The sequence below is a fragment of the Gallus gallus genome, chromosome 1, assembly GCF_016699485.2.
Source record: "Gallus gallus isolate bGalGal1 chromosome 1, bGalGal1.mat.broiler.GRCg7b, whole genome shotgun sequence".
Classification (NCBI taxonomy): domain Eukaryota; kingdom Metazoa; phylum Chordata; class Aves; order Galliformes; family Phasianidae; genus Gallus; species Gallus gallus.
The window spans coordinates 72,854,140-72,871,642 of NC_052532.1; the positions used below are offsets into that span (position 1 = coordinate 72,854,140).

Sequence of the window (17,503 nt, forward strand, 5' to 3'; positions counted from 1 at the left end):
TATGATGCCTTGCTTTCATTCTGTTGCAATTCTCTTTCACCTTTAACCCCTCAAGCTGAAAATTTGTAAACTGCTTTTTGTTACAAAAAAATGTCAGCCAAAATAGTCATATCATTTTTAAATGCAAAACATGGAAAACACAATGTGTTTTGTGTGTTAAAAGTACATTGGAAACTCTTCTGAAAAGCCTAGCATCTCTGTGGCTAAGGTAAGAAAATGGAAATTTGGAAGTGCATATTCTGCATCAGGAATGTTATTTTGACACTATGAAGAACATCCAGCCCTGCTGTGACCCTGTGAAAAATCATTCACAGAATGAAGGCTACTTTATTGCTTTTACAGCAAAAGCCTTCATCACTAGACATGATGCCATATGTGTCTGGACACTGAGCGCACATCCCTTACCAAACAACTGAGGGTACTCCGCTATTGTCAGCTCTTTTGTTCTACCAGGTTGAGTGCCTTTCAAGCAGGCATATGGAGTGTTGCCTTCAGCAACTATGATGTTAGCCACCTGTGTTAGCCCTCTGCGCTCACTGACCAATAACCTGATATTGTGGAATAATGGCACTGCTAAAGCACTCCCCCCACAAGACACCTACTACAACATCGGAGGAAGATAGTATGCTGTTGAGGAGAGAGAATAGGCCAGCAGGAAAAAATCTGGGGTGTAAAGGTTAGGGAAGCACAAAATCAGTGACTGCAAGCCAGGATGTTGGAGGAAGGACATGATGAACAAAGAGACTGGTGAAGGAAGCTGAAGTGCAAGAGGTGAGGAATGGGATTAGGCAGCCAAAAAGAAAAGAAGCTAGAGTATACATGGGGATGGTTGGGACCAGGAGAAAAAACACCAAAAATACTTTGGATGTGGGGAAAGAAGGAGAATTAGGAGATGGACTGTGCCAGAAATTGTGGAAGCAGAGAGCCAAAGAAAGTACAGGGCAATGACATCAGATAAAAAAAGAAGATGATTTTGTGTTTTACAGAGGAAAAGGACAGAGACATGGAAGTAGAGGTAGAAAGAGAACAGGTGGGTGGAGGGAAAAGAGGAAATACGTGTCAGAAGTAAGAACATCTGACAATGTAATCCCAGTAATTACAGTAATGTTGTAATCTGTAAGCAGAGAAACCAAATGCAAGCTGTGTGATAAACCTTCCCACAAATACTTCAAAACCCCTAGTGCACCTCAGTACCTGTAGTACTGTCCATCTTAGATGTGCTTAGCTGTGCAAATATGTCATGAGCAGACTTTCAAGAGGTCATATAATGGTTTAAGTTCTAGCATCAATTTTTTTTCCTCCTTTGAAATACACATACCTTGAATTTGTCTATTGGAAAATATCAGAGTAAGTACTGATTACTGCAGGCTTTCTGAGGTAAGTTGAATCACTAGGTTTGAGCTGTGTGAGAAACTGGAGTTTCTTGAAGATCTTAATCCCCCATAGCTAGAAAGTCAAAACTGCTTTTGCTTGTTTCAGTCAGCAGTCTTCTGGATTTATTTTCCTGCAAAACAGAGCCCCAGAAGACTTGATTTTAGATTTGCAGAATTAAATCCACTGGTCTGCAGCAGTGACTTTCAAACTATAATCTGAGAACCATGAGATCCATAGATAGAATTTATAAGGACCATTACTTAAGGCTGTTGTAATTGCAAATTTCATAGCCGTCTGTAAATTTGAAGTCCTTAATGGACAGTGTAAAGATACGGGGGAACTGGAGACATATCACAATGAGGCATTCTCTTATGAAGTGTCTAGTTCTACAGAGCCAAGGTTTGGTATCTGAGTGTATGCTTTTGTTTTATGCCCTTCAGGTTCTCTCTCTGCCAGGGGTCAACCTTTCCGACAAAATTCAAGTGCCTCTGACCACTGGAGTTGTAGATTTCAGTTCCAGCTGGGATACGCTTGTAATCCTGAGATACAAAATCTTCTGACTGTGTTGTAGTTGATTACGGTTGTGTAAATCCAAACATTAGCTGGATACTATAAATAGGCAGAATGTATAAGGAGGCCAAGTTGAAAATGTGTAGGAATCGTGCCTTTTTTTGTTAATGTAACCCTGAAGTTTTGCTATGTTTCATCATGTGTATAATATTTTTCATCTGAAAAGGAAACAATCGTCATGTGCTTGGTGGGTGTAGTAATTAAGTAGACATAATGAGGCGTTGGATATCATACTTCAAAGAAACAAATGCTGGAGGATGGGTAAGTTTTTCTCAAATTTTCTTGGTTTTAGTGTTTTCTTGGAGGTAGTTTTCTGCAAGATTGGGTCGAGAGCAGAGAGACATCTGGTTTATATTATATGATGGTTGTACTTTGGCAATGGAAAAAAATGGCACTTAAAAAAAGGAAAGCAGAATAAAAAAGAAAAGCTTGGCAACTACAGAATGGAGAAACAATTACAAGAACTATCTCAAAATTCCCAGGATTTGTAATTTATTTTCCAAACATACATTTTTCTGATGTTGCTGGTGTTAAGGGAGTGAGACAGAAGAAATTCAGTAGGATTTTACAAAGCACAGCTATCTGCATGAAACAATCTCCTTTGTTCAGGTTGCCCCCACAGCAGCTGTTGCGATTAACTAGTGGGTGGTAGAAAAAGGGATAGGAAGCAGGAATCAAAAGTTCAATTATAAGAAACAATCCAAGATCATAATTTTTCTGCTGTTTTCTTCAGCCAGTGGCCATCAAGTAATGAAGACCGTCTCCCCCTTAACTGCCATTATCTATGGGCGTAAGAGAGAAGTAAAATTAATGCAGACGTTTTTCAGAAACACAGCCATGTGAAGTATCTTTGTAGTGGGAGAGGGGGAAAATATTTCAGCAATATAACAGCACAGATTGCTGTGTCATCTACTGCATGTTCCAATATATGTTTTTTCTCTGTATACAAGGGATGCTCCAAAAGTAATGCCTCCTATTTTACAGTGTTGGCCCAATGTCAGAGGTTGAGATTAGTGGTATGGCAGAAGAGACTGAACCTTAACAATGATATTCCATTATATCTTGTTGCCAAATAACGTATGTCAGAAGAGAGGCAGTCTGTCAAATTGGTGTGACATGGAACTGTCTCTTAAGCAAAAGTACGGAATTGAATTTCTCCATGTGGAAAAAATTACATTCATTGACATTCATTGATGCTTGCTGGATGTTTATGGAGACCAAACAATGGATGTTAGCAGAGTGAGGCAGTGGGTGTTGGAACACTGCAAAACAATGTGTTACCTCTACTGGTGCAGATTTTGACATGTACAGCATGCAGGCTCTTGTTCATTGCTGGTGAAAACGCATAGCAAATGGTGGTGACTATGTTGAAAAATAATGTTTTGTAGCTAAAAATTTTCTCTACCAAATAGTTTTTTATGCTCCTTGTATTCACTGCAGTTTCCACAGAAATAAATGGAAGACATTACGATAGGATCACCTACATACATTCACCCAGAAAATGCATTTCACTTGCTTTTTTTTTGTTGGTGGTGGTGGAGGTATTGATTGGCTGTTACACTTTGGTGTTTTGTTTTTGTTTTTCCTTTTTATTTATTATTATTATAATGTTAAGATAGTGTAACTCCTTAGTGCAGACCTGCGAATCTACTCGTGTGGAAGACAGTTTCATCTTTGGGTAAAGTTGGCGAGAGCTGAGGGTATCATCTGCCTGATTCAGACAAGACAGGTGGGTGTGATGCGCAAGCACCCTCCACATGTGCAATAATTAGTTCATCCCATTGAGCACCTTTTTATGTCCTCTCATTTGTAGAGCAGTGTGTCTCAGCCTTTGCAGTACTGGGAGCTAGAAATTTTAGGAATCATGCTTTCAGTACCTCCAAGTCATTTAAGTATTGAACTGACTTGAAACAGAGCACTGGAACAAAAAAAGCTCTGAGTGATTTTTAAGTGAAAGCTAATGTGAAAATGTGGGAGCTTGAACCAACGGAAACACTTTAAATTTAAAACAATTTTCAAATGTAGTAAAGAACAAAATGGTGTTTCTAGTCTTGAAATTCCTAAAGGACACATTTTTCTTCTGAATCGTGATTTAATTAGATTATATTTTATTAAACATTCTTTACAAATTTTAAAATACTGCTATTATACATGCACAAAGGAAAATCAGTTTGAAAAATTTTGTGTAGGCATTCACTGAAGTCAACCACAAAACAGGAACATTTAATATCAGTTCTCAATATATATCTAAAGTGCATTATGTTACAAAAAATAGAGAAAGTCAGCAGCACCAAGATATGTTCACAAAATAAATACACCAGTCAACAAAATAAATTAGGGTAAATGTGACATTAATAACTGTCTTAGCCTTAGCCAAAAAAAAAAAAAAAAAAAAAAAAAAAGGAAAATTCACAATAACCAAATGTGCAGTTTTAGAGAGCAATGGGGCAAAAAGGTTTTATTCTGAGCATTTACAATATTTACAGGTAATAAATATTTTAATACTTCCCATATGTTCTATGTTCACTATTACAGAATACTGCAATATGTCTTCCAAAGTTGTCTTGCTGAAAATATCAGCGCCTCCTGCAGAGAAAAAAAAATAGAAAAAACAAACAAACAAACATTAATTTTCACTTTAAATACATAGACCCAATATTAATAACAAGAGTTACACAGACTATGGTGAGTGCACCTTGCTAATAAGCATTTGCACTAATAAGAGCTGTTTAACAGTGCTCTACAGTATTAGAGATATTTTCAAAATCTATTTGTTTTATTGCATCTCAGATGGCAATATGAAGACTTGTAATTTATTATGAAACTTAGACCATCTACTCCATTATACTGTAATCTCAGACAAACAGGAAAGAAAGTTTTCTGTAGGGCCTTACAAAATTACATTCCTGAGTGCTATGGGTAGAAAAAATGTATCAGTCTATAATAAATATGCCAAGGGTATATAGTTGGATAAATGAGAAATTTGATTTGAGGATAAGAAAAATAAATTTCCTTTTGAACATTCTGGCAATCGCATCCCTCCTGTGTTAGAAGCTTGGGCATTAGCTGGCTTATGATTAGAATTGTCCCACAGGGTTATTCAGTCTCTCACACAGAGAGACCACCAGGTAGACAGGGGTTGTTCATTATGGAGCTGTGTATTCTAAACTGTCACCTCCATGAGTTCTATTTTGTTGAAGTCAGCTTAGGTCTTGAAGTGAAGATATCCTTTACAGCATGTCTCTTTAAGGACTTCAATAAAAGAAGAAACTTTATTCCTGAAACTCTCCCTTTGTAAGCCAAACAGCTAGGACTGGAAAGAAAATGAGTATCTTGTGTTAGACTGTGACTCCTGTTGCACTCAAAGATGAAAAATTCAGCGTCAGTTGTATAGAGCCCTAAGATTTGGGAGCTTTCTAAGGGATACTGGTGGGCTGGTGTGAGTTTTGTAATCCTCCTTTCCTTGGGAGCATGGGAGAACAAAAGCAGAGCCTGCTTCTATCTGGCCTGCGTAGTACTTGCACTACATTATTTCAGTGCCGCAGGAAACGCTGAAGGGTTGGGCTTTTTTCCCTTCTGCTGCTGTGAACAGCACATTTCTGTAATGCACCTTGGTTCCCTGGGAAACAGCTATAGAATGGAATGCAGAGCTATAGGACAGAGCGTGATTCGCTCTGCTTCTGGATGGATCACTGAAGCTGTGGGTAGCGTTCCACATGGCAGACGTGTGTGGGCGTGAGACACACACAAAAGAGCAAATCCCTGAGAGTTTAAGAGGGGATATTTTTATGTTCACATTGCAAGGGAGATTACATTTAACACAAGGGAGTCTGCTCGTTTGAAAAGTTTCTTAGGAAATTAGGTAATAACCATTTAATTGAATTGGAATGGGAATAGAGCTAGAATGTTCATGAGAAAGAATTTTTAAGTGCCTGGAATGGAACTACTAGCATGAAGCTCCTCAGTAATTAACTAGGGTAACATTAGGGTGTGTACAGACTATAGCATAATAATGGCACACCGTTCATACAGCATGACTGTATATGTGTGCCTACACTACACTTTTTTTAAGGGGCTAACATTTTCACTCTGACTTGGATTCTGGGCTTTATTGTAAAGTTTATGCTAAACCACAGGTCAACAATGAGCTCTGTACTAACGACTACTTGCAAGAGGTTTTCTGTGATTTTGCCTCTGATTGCCTACTTTCGTGAGATAATTTTTGTAGTAATTCAAAGTTTTGGTCTTTTTTTCTGATCTAAACTCAAAATTTTGGGACTAAGATTGGGCAGAGAGAGTTGACATGAGGATTTTAATTCAGTCTGTTTAGCAGGAAGGAATAAGATGTACAGGGAAAAGCATGCTACTTCATTATGCATATCCCTTTCTTCATTGTAAGGAAGTTATGTTCCTGCTGAGCTGAAACTAGTCTTAAGTGTGCCAGGGATAACTGAAGCTTCATTTTTTAGCTGAGCAGAACAAGCATAGTATACTCTGTCCTTGTAAAGGAGAAAATTGTTTTCCTGTTTCAGGGTTTCTCTTTGATTTTTTTTTTTTTTTTTCCAATTAAATATCTACAGTATAGGGCCTCTTTAGGAATTTGTTTCCACAATGTTGTAATCTTGAGCATCTTGGGCAACAGTATCAAAAAGGTAAAGCCAAGTCAGGTTTCCAAGGTAAAGCTGACTGCTTTCAGCCATCCAACCATGACTCAAACAGGAAGACTATATTCAGACTACTGTCTAAATTCGGGCTTGTATCTGTCATTCTTTTACAGCTCCTTGTGAGTATACACACAAATAAGTAGTCAGATTGCCCTTGGATTTTTTCCGTATATTCATGAACTCTGTATATTGCAGACACTTCTGCCACTGCAGTTCCTTAAGACCTATTGAAAGTTCAGACATCTCCTGACAGGAGTACCAGAACATGCCCTTCCTAGGTTACTGTGACAAACCCATCCTCTCTTACATCACTACTGCCTACTATAGCCACACTGTTTTGTGGCCAGGGATGCTGAATGACTGGACAACAGTAATTTGCGTATATGCCAACAGAAGTTGAGACAATGGAGTATGCTGCAAACTGCACCTTCTGAATCTTAACAGATATCTGAATTTTAGTAAGTCTCACAGCTGGCATCTCCTTCTAAGGGACATACTGTAATCAAGTGGCATTTCTGTTATGCCTCATTGTGCCAAAGCAGAAGAACAGGAGACAGAAGAGTGGGTTTTCTTTGCTGTTGAGAATGAAAACATTTGAGGATAACTGAGGAGAGGACTACTTGGTCTTGTCCACAAGTGTACAGACTTCCATTCAAACTAAGATGACTACAAGAGGATAAGTCACTTAAGGCACCTCTGCCCTGAAAACCCTTCATTATCATATATGAGGAAAGCATGTCTCCTACCAAAAGTAAGGCTCAGTTGTTTCACAAGCTGGTATGGAGCAGAATTAAAATTCTAATTGCATAGAAAATTTTATGGCAAAAGACTGGTCTGTGTTGTTTGAAGATATTAGCATGAGAATTTTTCTATTTTCTCTTCTAAGATTAAATAGTAAAATGAAAAACTGTAAAGTAAGGGCAGGAAAGTTACAAAAAAGGGGAGATGTTGAGAAGAAAGGAAGAAAACTTTGCCATTTTATAAATGCAGAGCCTTAAATAAAACTAAAGTTTACAGTCTGCGGTGGCCCAAGCTTTAAAGTGAGAGACACTAGGAAGTTTTAACATCTTTGACGTGCTTTCTTTCAGCAGAAATATCTTTTATTGCTACACAGTTTCCAAAAGCTCATTTTGCCAATAAGCAGTTTACCAGATTTTTTTTTGTAATCAGAAAGGAAGCCTTCATGGAGTATAACCTGCTATGATAGTGACTCTGTCACCAGAGGTAAAATGCTTACTTTCTGGTGCAGATTTGCCAGTGGGAAGTAGAAGGAGTTACTTACCTTGACACAGTGTTCAGATGAAAAACCCATTGCACACCTATGGCCATAAAGGTGTGCTACTACTCCAGATTCAAATGAGGCCTTGACCTCACACACAGAGGGTAACAATTTCAGTAACTGTATGATATGCCTGTGGAAAAGATACAGCAGAATTACCTTAAAATATGATTATGTGTAGTAACAGAGTTGTCCAAGACTGGGCTCTCAGTTACATTGCTTCCATACATGCCAGAATTTAGCCAAGCTGAGCGAGCTCGCCTCTTTTTCTTCTCTTGTTCTTTACGTTTTCCAGGCTTCGCTTTCTTTTTCTTCCCTGATACCTTCAGGGGCTGTTCCTTGTAGGTCTGTGATTTGTTTGTCTCCTGAGTTAAGTATCTGCCCTCATCTTCACTGCCAAAACGGACAGGGTAGTTCTTTGTGTTGGTAGCAGGCTTAGGGTTAGGTGAGACCTCTGAAGTTGCACGGATTTCTGCAGTGTTGACACCTTCAATTAAATTTTGAAGGAATATCCTTCTTCGTAAGTCTTGGATTGATTTGCCCTTGTCATGCAGTAGCTGGTGCTCTGATACGGCCCGTTTGCTAGAGAAAGAGAGGAGCAGAAAGCGACATTTATGACTTGGTGATTGCCAAGTGCTTGGCAGCAATCCTCTCTCCTCTAGTAGACACCATGCACCAGATCTCTGAGCTGAAAACATCCAGTGAAATCAGACTGCTGGAGCAAATCCTGATTCTCAAAGTAGCTGCTCCCTACAGAGAAAAGGAAGACCTAAACTAGTAGTAATTCTCAGCTGACTGATCACACACCACTGGATCTGGGGTTGGATTACTCACTACTCTGTTCTAGGAAAGCTTTTAAATTCTTAATATATCACACTTCAGGCAGTAAAACCAGGAAGGCAGATGCCAGAGATAGGAAAACTGCAGCATCAGGTAATGGAGTGCAGCAGCCAAATAAGAGAGGGAATAACAAATTCTGAAGCCAGAAGCTCTATTTATACAGCATCCTTCTAAGTCACATCTACAGCATCTTCTGCAGTCACATACTTAGTAAATACAATTAAATACATGAAAGTACATTTCAGTTCTAAATTTAAATAAGTACTATTGCAGGAGTGTAATGGAAAAATGTTCAGATTTGGGTGCCTGAAGCATAAGCACTTCCATCCATAATGAGCTATCCAGAGAGGCAACCTGCTCAACAGCAGTGATGAGTATCAGCCACTCACTTTGATTTTACTACTTGGTCATTTATGTCTAATTACAGTTTTAGATGCCTTCATGGCATTTCTTAAAAATGTGAACTTTATGGGACAGATTTCTTGTCTTTGTTAAGTTTTACATTAGCCCTCTTTTATTGGATCATTTTCCAGAGCATCGTGGTTTCAGTAGGTCTCTGGTATTCTTTTAAAGTTCACGATATTTTAGTTCACTGATTTCTTTCTAGATTTTGAGGAATTACGAGATGGTTATAAATCTGTCTTTCAGAGATATTGTACTGGCAGATATTGCATGAAATGTCTGAGGAAAGAAGATATAAGTGGCACCTGGATAATAAATAACTGTGAAAAATACAGTCTTTTTTTCTTGGTGTGGGATAGATGCGCAGCTGCACTGTGAACCACAGAAAGAGTACAGGCTGGGATTTTAGTCATGTTCTCATGCACACTGTAACACAGTTTATCCTTCCAATTGTCCTACTTCAATGTACTGAAATTGTCTTCATATCCTCTCTTCTTGTATCGGGATACTGCATGTGACTGGATTCTTACTGGCCCTAGAAATTGAATTCATTGCCCTGCCTGTTAGGTAATCATTTGGTCAGCTAGCTGGATACATAGCTGTTTCTGAGGGTTGGTGAAATGGGAGAAACACAAATGTGAGTGAGCATTCCTTCCTTCCATCCCATCTCTAATTATCCTGCAAGGTTTCAAAACATGGTGGACAACAATAGTGTGCTAAATGATTGGAAGTGTTCTGTAAGTTATCTTGCAGAGTCCTTTCATTCAAGCACTTTACATTTGTGATTTGACCAACAGTAGAGCTATTTGAATTTGGTAACTTCACATAGCATGGGTTTAAGAGCATCCCCTTTACTATTTGTCTTTGTAAATTTGCAATTTGTTAGTATCAGGTTCAACTGATTAGTTCAAGTGATATTGCTTCTCCATTACTTCACATAAAATTCAAACACTTCCCCCATTCTACTAACAGATGATGGTTTTTGCATGAAATGATGCAAACAGGATACTTGCTCAAAATCAGGCCTATATACTCAAGTTTGTGAGCACACATTTAGTCAAAAATTGTCTGTGATGTTTTAAGTGTCCCCAAACCAGATGAACATTAGATGACTTCAGGCCTTAGGGCAAGCATCTTATGTCCTTCAACTCAATGTTTCTAAGCAAAAATGCAATACAATAACACTAAGCTCAACCCATATTGTTTCATTCTCTTCAGTGCAGCTGTGACCATTAATGTAAGCTCAGGATCTCTCCCAGGATAGTTTTTTCTGACCAGTGCAACTCTCCAATAGCCATCTCTAACAACCTTCTCACTAAGGTCAATCTGATCTGCAAGTGCACCAATAAAACTAGCACCTTAGTTTCCTCTGAATACTACTTCTTCGCTCTTTGTCAAGCTGTCCATGGTGGTGCACATTACTGTCCTAGCTTCGGTAATCTATTTTCCCAGGATTTTTGCATGGAAAATGTTCTCCTTCCCCTCTTCAAGTCTGTAAAAACATGCAAAATCATTGTGATTTACTGAGACTAAATAGTGAGGTACACTATTTTATCACAGACAGCCTAAATCCACCCTGATCCTCTAAAGGTTATTTGGTCAATTTACCCACTGTGACAAAAATCTGAATCCCTAAAGCCTGTTATTAAAGTACTCTCAACTGAAAAGCTATTCTATTTTACAGAGCTGAAGCCTAAATATTTAGTTCCAGATCACATAAGACAGTTAAAGAGCATTATACAATCTACATATTGTTCAAGTAGGCATTTCCAGAATAATTCAAAAATGACATGTGAAGGGTTAGTGTGCCAAAGAGGATGAGTTTCTGTTTAAATGTCTGTATGATATTTAGCATCAAATCTGTCCCCAGATAATATTCTACTATTCCAGATAATTGTATAACATTACACAGTGTTACATTTCATATGACTTCTATTACTCAGCCAGGCTAAAGGATTACATTTTGCCTACCAATTTCCTTTTTATGCTCTAGATCAAACTAGCCCTAAAACGAAGATGATGTGGCATATATATATCTCCTTGACCTTCTACCTCCTTCTACTCAATTACTCAAACAACTCTTTTGTTTATAAATCAGGGAAAAAATACTGGCCCAAGGCTGATGTAAGAAGTACTTCATACTGCAGATATCAACAATATCTCATCCCCACACACCAAGCAGAAACGTAATGGAAACTGAAATGGTTGTGTTCATATGTCAGGAACGATATGTAAAAAAATATTCGACTGTTAGGGTTAAGATGACCCACTGGAGGTTCCTTCCATCGTTCTATAAAAGCATCTGTCATTCAAGGAAAAAGAGACTGACACCAAACCAAGTACAGTAAATACTAAACTAACTCATGGTAGGTGCTTTTGAGAGAAGGATGGTGATGGTTTGTATTTGAGCAGAGTGCCCAGATTAACCACTCTACCCAAGTACACTGTGTGCATATGAGACCTGCTGTCTCATGGGGAAAACATTAGAAAGCCATTCTGACTTTAAGCATGTACTTCCAGATAAACTGTTCTTTTCAGGCACATTTTTCTTATTTTTGTTTTCCATTAAATAAATGGACTCACCAAGAAGAAACACTTTTCAAGCAACAACTTGCTATTTCAGAGTTGCTCTTATTTAACTGTTACTATCCTTGACTGTTCATGTTGAAACTGATCAGCAAAATGACTGGAAAGGATTCAGTCAACTCACTGTCTGGGCTTCGCAAGACAGAGTGCCCTTGCCACTGGCTCCAATGGTTCAGCAGCTTTTAATCCCTATCTCGGAGTTAGGAAAAATATTTTCAACAGGTCTGGGGACATGGTGCTGCAGCGTTTGGGCATGCTGATAAAAATATAGAATTTCACTTTGAGACATTATTGGGTCTCTCAGAAGTTCTGTAGTAACTAAAACATTTCCATAACAAGTAAGTCTGGTAATCTTTTCTTGGAACAATTTGATATGGTTTCCCTTGAGAGATTTGCCTTAGCAAGGCCTGGAGAACCAGACCTGTTTCATTTTGACTATTTTCACATGGCTATAAGAACATGCTTTAGTATTTTCATTTGCTACTGGGTTAAGCCCTTGAATAAAAACAAACCTAGATATCTATCTGTATATACATATTTTATATATATCTAGGCTTAAGTGAGTTATTAACCATTAACTTTAGGAATGGTTTGTGGTGATATTAAAACAGGACACATGTTTGAGTGTGGTGTCTGTGTTTGTGCTCTACCCACAAACAAAACGATGTGAATGCCACTAACTAACAGCTAACTGGTTTCTTGTGCATGTTTTACATGCCATGGCAAAGAGGTAGCTGAGTAATATGTTTTGAGTGTTTAACTTCCACTTTTTCTCTCCCGCAGCCAGGATGGAATGGGGTTGTCTTTTTTCTTTTTTTCTTTCTTCATTTTCAGCAACCCCCAACCCAGCTGTTGGGAAGACCTCTAATCCTGACTTCTATAAAGAAGTGTTAGAACAGCACTAACCTCTTTCAAGAAGACAAAGATTATTTCTTAGCAATTTAAAAAAATATATTTTTGTTTTTTACATTATAATTTGGATTATATCCAGTTCAGAGTTTCTCAGCAAAGGAAATACAGCATTTTAATGCACTTCAATTATTTTAGAATTTTATATGTGAAGCTGAAGATCTGATCCTCTGGTTAGGCAAAGATTATGCTCTTAGATGAAAAGAAATAGCTCAACTGTAGCTTTCAGGAATATAAAACAGCTAAGCACTAACAGATTTGGTAGAACACATTGTATAGCACTAGCAGTAATATGATGTTCTACACAATTTGCTGTAGTAAATCATAACAGTTGTCTTCTTTGTGCCCAAGTTCAGGTGTGTTTGAAGCTGCTTCACCTGGGGGATATTCTTGTTACTTAAACAAGAGAGGAAGTGATATTTGAAAATTTTGTCCTTATGCATGTAACAAAACAGTTACAAGGAAGCTCATATGAAATTGCTTGCTATGTTATGTTTCCCCGCATGTTGTAACTGAATTTTCTAACCATCTTTCTCTAGCCCAACTTACTTCTGAATTCTGTTAGAATATAGCCCCCCCACAGTCTGTCTAGAATGTTTCTACTTTAGAAAATCTGATGCAAGCCCAATAAGAGCCAGTGAGATACACGAGGCAACTGCTCCTGCATCAGCTCAGTGATTTCTCTTCTATATTTGGCTTAGGGTGTATTAGTATGAGCCGTGATGATAATTTTGGAAGGGAGCAAAAGGATTTTTCCTGAAGAGAATCTCTTACGTTACATTATAATTTGTCAGAAATATGCTTTTGTTTCTAAGTCATATGCTGGACTCTCTTTGAAAAATAAATAAATAAATTTCTAAGCAGCTGAAGTGCCAGTCCAAATAGTGTTCAGTTCCCCAGTTTCATGATAGCTGTAACTGATGTGCGTTTTCACTACCCTTATCGATACTGGCTCTGTGCCAGCACTAAGTACATGGCATTTCGTATTACCTGCAGCAGCCCAATGAAACGTACTACTCCCCTCTGAAGTGCAAAGAGGCGCACTACCAATAGCTCATCTCTGACAAGTATACAGCTGAACGCTGCTCCCCGCAGGTCGGAGACCCTCGGCTCCAGCACTGCCTTCCCAGTGCTCTGACAGCATAGTAACTTTCCCGAACGCCCCTTGCCATTGTCTCAGCCCATACCGTGCCCAGAGCACCTGAGGCAGGCAGCCCACAGCCACGCTTGCCAGGACTCCCCTCAGCACCCCCCGGGGTCCCGGGCCCTCCTCACCCACACTCTGATCGGAAGAAATTCAGGTAACTCACAGTCTGCGGCTGATCCCCTCTACTGATCTTCCGTAGGAGGGCACAGAATAACTCAGAAGAAACACCGCGAAACTCCACTGCTGAAAGAGTTTCGTGAACATCATATCCTCCGGGGCTTAAACCTGCAAGGAAAGGAGGGGTCAGTCCTGAGCGACACATGCGCGGGCTCCGTCCCCAGGCAGTCCCTTGCTGTCAGTCCTGCCAGCTCGCAAGCTGGGAAGGATAAACAAACTTTTGGAACACTTCGCAACAGCTCACTTCTTCCAAACTTTGCTCCGTCTCTCGCCTTTCCTTGCTGTCTGCCGCTCGCTCGCTTCCTCCCTCCCTCCGTCCGTCCCTCCGCCCTCTCTCTGTCTTTGGCCGCCCGGAGGCAAGATCTCCCTTAACATTAGTTTAAAAAAAGTCTAGCTCGTATTTGAATCGTGTTAAAGAGCGCGTCTCCCCAAGCGGTGTTCAATTCTAGGCTGGAAAGCGGCTGTCCCAAGGCTTTATGTTACAAGAGAAGCCCTCTTTTTCGGTAAGGAAAGATTTCCAAAAGTCATCTCAGCTTCTATTGTAAACATACACTCACACAGGTCCAGGCAGGGAGAAAGCCACCTCTCTAAGTATACCTCTGCAAAAGTCAGATTCACATCCTCTGTTCCTGAGAAGTTGCGTTCTCACTGTGACGAGTGCCCCGAAGAAAGTAAAGAGCACTGCCCAGCAGTTCCATGTCTAAGTGGCGCAGCGCGGGGCCGCCCGGGGGTTGGTAGGCATGCCCAACCCCGCAGGTTGGAGGCCGCGATGCTCACACGGCCCGGGGCAGCCCGCGGGAGAGCTGCGGGAGCACGGCGGACTTTGCAAAGAGATGGCGCCCGAGGAACGTGTGCGGAGCCAGTGAGAGCCCTGTACGTATTCTCAGCCAAAAGGGAGGCTGGAAAGCAGCACTTCCCGGGACCGGGATCAAAAGGGAGCGGAGAAAGGGAAACACCGGACAACACAGGCACTCAACAGACCCTGTGCGCTCCTGCCAAGCAATCCGCATCTTCTGCAGCCGAGTTCTTTCCTCTCTCTCCCTTTCTCTTCCCCACTTGGTGTTTACCCTCAGGTCAGCACCTCCCCTGCCGCAACACGGATCCTCCATCCGAGGGGCAGCTTCCAGATCAAGCCCCAAAGCCCAGTCTAGGATCCTCGCCGCCTTTCCTTTCTCACACCTACCGTTGTTCGTCGCAGTTCCTCTGTTAGCTGGAGGGCTGATTCCTAATGATGTTAATTGTACGCTAGTAAAGGCGGGGAGGGCTGACGGGGAGGGGGAGGGTTGGGGGAAGGACTCGGTGTCTACGAACATAGGAGCTCTTGGCCAAAAAAGTAAGTTAGTGGAAAGTTTTCTCCTCCTCTCCCTTTCGCCTTCAATTTCTCCCCGTGTCAAGTCGCTCTGAGGGGCGGCAGAGTCAGTGGGAGCGGGGCCAGCCCGAAGCCTCCTCGAGACCCTGTCTGTCCCGTACCCCTCCGGACAATCCCGCGTCCCGTCACCCGGTTTTCCATCCCGGGAAAGCACTTACGTAAAACCAAAGGGACCACAATCCACTCTTTTCTCCAGCCTACATGAGCAAAGAAACTGCCCCTGGCGCTGCTGAAGAAATGAGAAAGCCGAGGAACCGCGGCGTATCCCATTCCTTTTCCCTCGACAGCTCGTTTTACAGCAAAAGCTTCCCCAGAGCCCTCACAAGCTGCAAAAAAACGCTGAGGTGTGCTGGGTGGTAGCTCCTGCTCATCCTCTGCCCACAGTCAGGAATGCTTTCTGGGACACTTTGAGTGCAAGTGAACCATTTTTATATCTGCAGGTTATTTTGCATTAAACGGCGCTTGCTGCCACAATAAAACCCCCACCTCCTTAGCCAAATTTCATAGCATGCCAGCACATAAAACCAAAAACATAACAGCTGAAACAGAAATCATGTTGAAAATCGTTTATGCTGTAAATAAATTCCCTGAACACCTGGTAGGCTATAAAAGTATAGCTAATAGGCTTCTTTGCATTATACTGTCATTTGGACTAAATAAAAATAATTGTGAAATTCCTTGAAAACAGCCCCTCCACATTCTCATAGGTCTATTGCATTAATAGTAAAACGCCCATCAGATATTTTTAAAATTTCCTTTCCCCCAGAAATTAAAAAAAAAAAAAAAAAAAAAAAAGCAACTCTTACAGGTTCAGGAAAAACAAATAGTTTTTATAAACCCAAAATGCAAAGATTCTTCAAAACTTATTACTTCACCTTTTTCTTGAGTTACAGCCCTCTGTGCCTCTCAGAGATCACCCTGGCCAACAGTGGTTGATCTTCTCAGCAACTGCTTCCAAAACTACTTTCTATCCTTAGGAAAAAAAAAAAAAAGAATGAAAGAAAAAAGAAAGAAAAAAGAAAGAAAGAGAGTGAAATAAATTAAAAAAAAAAAAAAAAGAAAAAGAAAAAACTTTTAAAATATACTCAGATCTGCAGACTTTTTATTCTTCCTGCAACAGATTAGTGCTAAATAAAGGGTTTTAAAAGCAGGTGCCTTACTCCCTTGCTGCTCTTTTTATTATGAAGAACAGAAGCTTCTCCTAATATATATAGAGAGGGAGACCCTTCTCTATTGCTTTTATTGAAAAGACTGAACTTGTGACATCACTAACCACCTTCCTATGGCTGAGTTTGCCTCATCTTGCCTCAGTGGGCTTGGAAAAAATAATAAATAATCTATGGCTTTGCTAATATGTCAGGAACTGAGCAGTGCCAAACCCTTTTACAAGGCTTATTATCACATCATGATCCTATGCCCTCCCCCTCTCCCCCAGCCGAACCTCGTTTGTCATCCGCAAAATCTGCTCGGCGCTTTTCTCCTGCCACCTACACAAATGCCTAACCCGTGAGCACACTCCTCCCAGTACCTAGCCTCACCGCAAGCCTGAGCCTCCTCCAGTGCAGGACTTGACAGAACTCCCCCTCCACTCTTTTCTAACACCGTTTTTTCCTCAAAAAAAAAAAAGTCCTGGTTCTGTATCCGGGAGCTGAGAAGAAATGGGGCTCAGGTGCTTGCCGAACTGTGCCCAGGTGCTACTCCCTTCATCCCCATACAGATGCGCCGGGGAAGAGAGGACGAGGCCGGAAAAGAGGAAGGGCCAGTGGAAGGATCGCTTGGCGTAGGTGTGGAGTCGGGAACGGTGCTAGGCGGAGCTATTTCCGTCCCCACATTTGTGCCGAAGCGTCAATCCGTGCATCCAGCACCACTATGAGACAATGAGATTTTGGAGGGATGCCGCGCTTGGCTTCTGTCTCCTTTTTCCATACGTATAAACAGGCATAAATCAGCTTGCCTACGATGAAGTTGACCTGGGAGGTTGGCTAGGAGGATAGGTCTCTGTTTCAGGTTTGATACGTAGTTCCTGAGGGGGGATTAGGGCCAGGGGCTGTGGGTGGGCGGGCTCCCCCAAACGCCACTCAAGAGTGAAACTTTCCCCTGAAACCAAAGCAGACAAGTGGGACAGGTTCAGCTAATTGGGGAGGAGCCGCAATTACAGCCCGAGAGAGACAAAAGGAAGCAATGAC

The 17,503-nt window shown here is 40.8% G+C and overlaps 1 protein-coding gene across 22 annotated transcripts; it reads right to left on the reverse strand.

Moving 5' to 3' along the window:
- Window positions 1–4,035: 4,035 nt before the first annotated feature.
- On the reverse strand, window positions 4,036–17,081 carry PTHLH (parathyroid hormone like hormone). 22 transcript variants are annotated; one of them, XM_015292146.4, is made up of 6 exons: window positions 16,856–17,081; window positions 16,193–16,284; window positions 13,935–14,056; window positions 8,116–8,469; window positions 7,891–8,020; window positions 4,036–4,530 (listed from the first exon to the last, which is right to left on the reverse strand). In XM_015292146.4, the coding sequence occupies exons 3-6, from the start codon at window positions 14,036–14,038 to the stop codon at window positions 4,474–4,476; spliced, it is 645 nt and encodes a 214-aa protein (XP_015147632.3). In that variant the 5' UTR covers window positions 14,039–14,056; window positions 16,193–16,284; window positions 16,856–17,081; the 3' UTR covers window positions 4,036–4,473. The 22 variants fall into 22 exon arrangements, with proteins under 22 accessions (XP_015147632.3, XP_015147642.3, XP_046776615.1 ...); XM_015292156.4 differs by having other exon boundaries at window positions 16,193–16,289; XM_046920659.1 differs by having other exon boundaries at window positions 16,193–16,289; window positions 16,846–17,081.
- Window positions 17,082–17,503: the final 422 nt, after the last annotated feature.

What these genes read in the sequence shown, in the direction of transcription:
- PTHLH (XM_015292146.4), bottom strand. Translation starts at nt 14,038, where the DNA reads ATGATGTTCACGAAACTCTTTCAGCAGTGGAGTTTCGCGGTGTTTCTT. An exon ending in GAGGGGATCAGCCGCAGACT is followed by an intron (nt 8,470 to 13,934) that starts GTGAGTTACCTG and finishes CTCTTTCTCTAG; the next exon opens with CAAACGGGCCGTATCAGAGC. An exon ending in GCTTGGCTAAATTCTGGCAT is followed by an intron (nt 8,021 to 8,115) that starts GTATGGAAGCAA and finishes TCTTTTCCACAG; the next exon opens with GCATATCATACAGTTACTGA.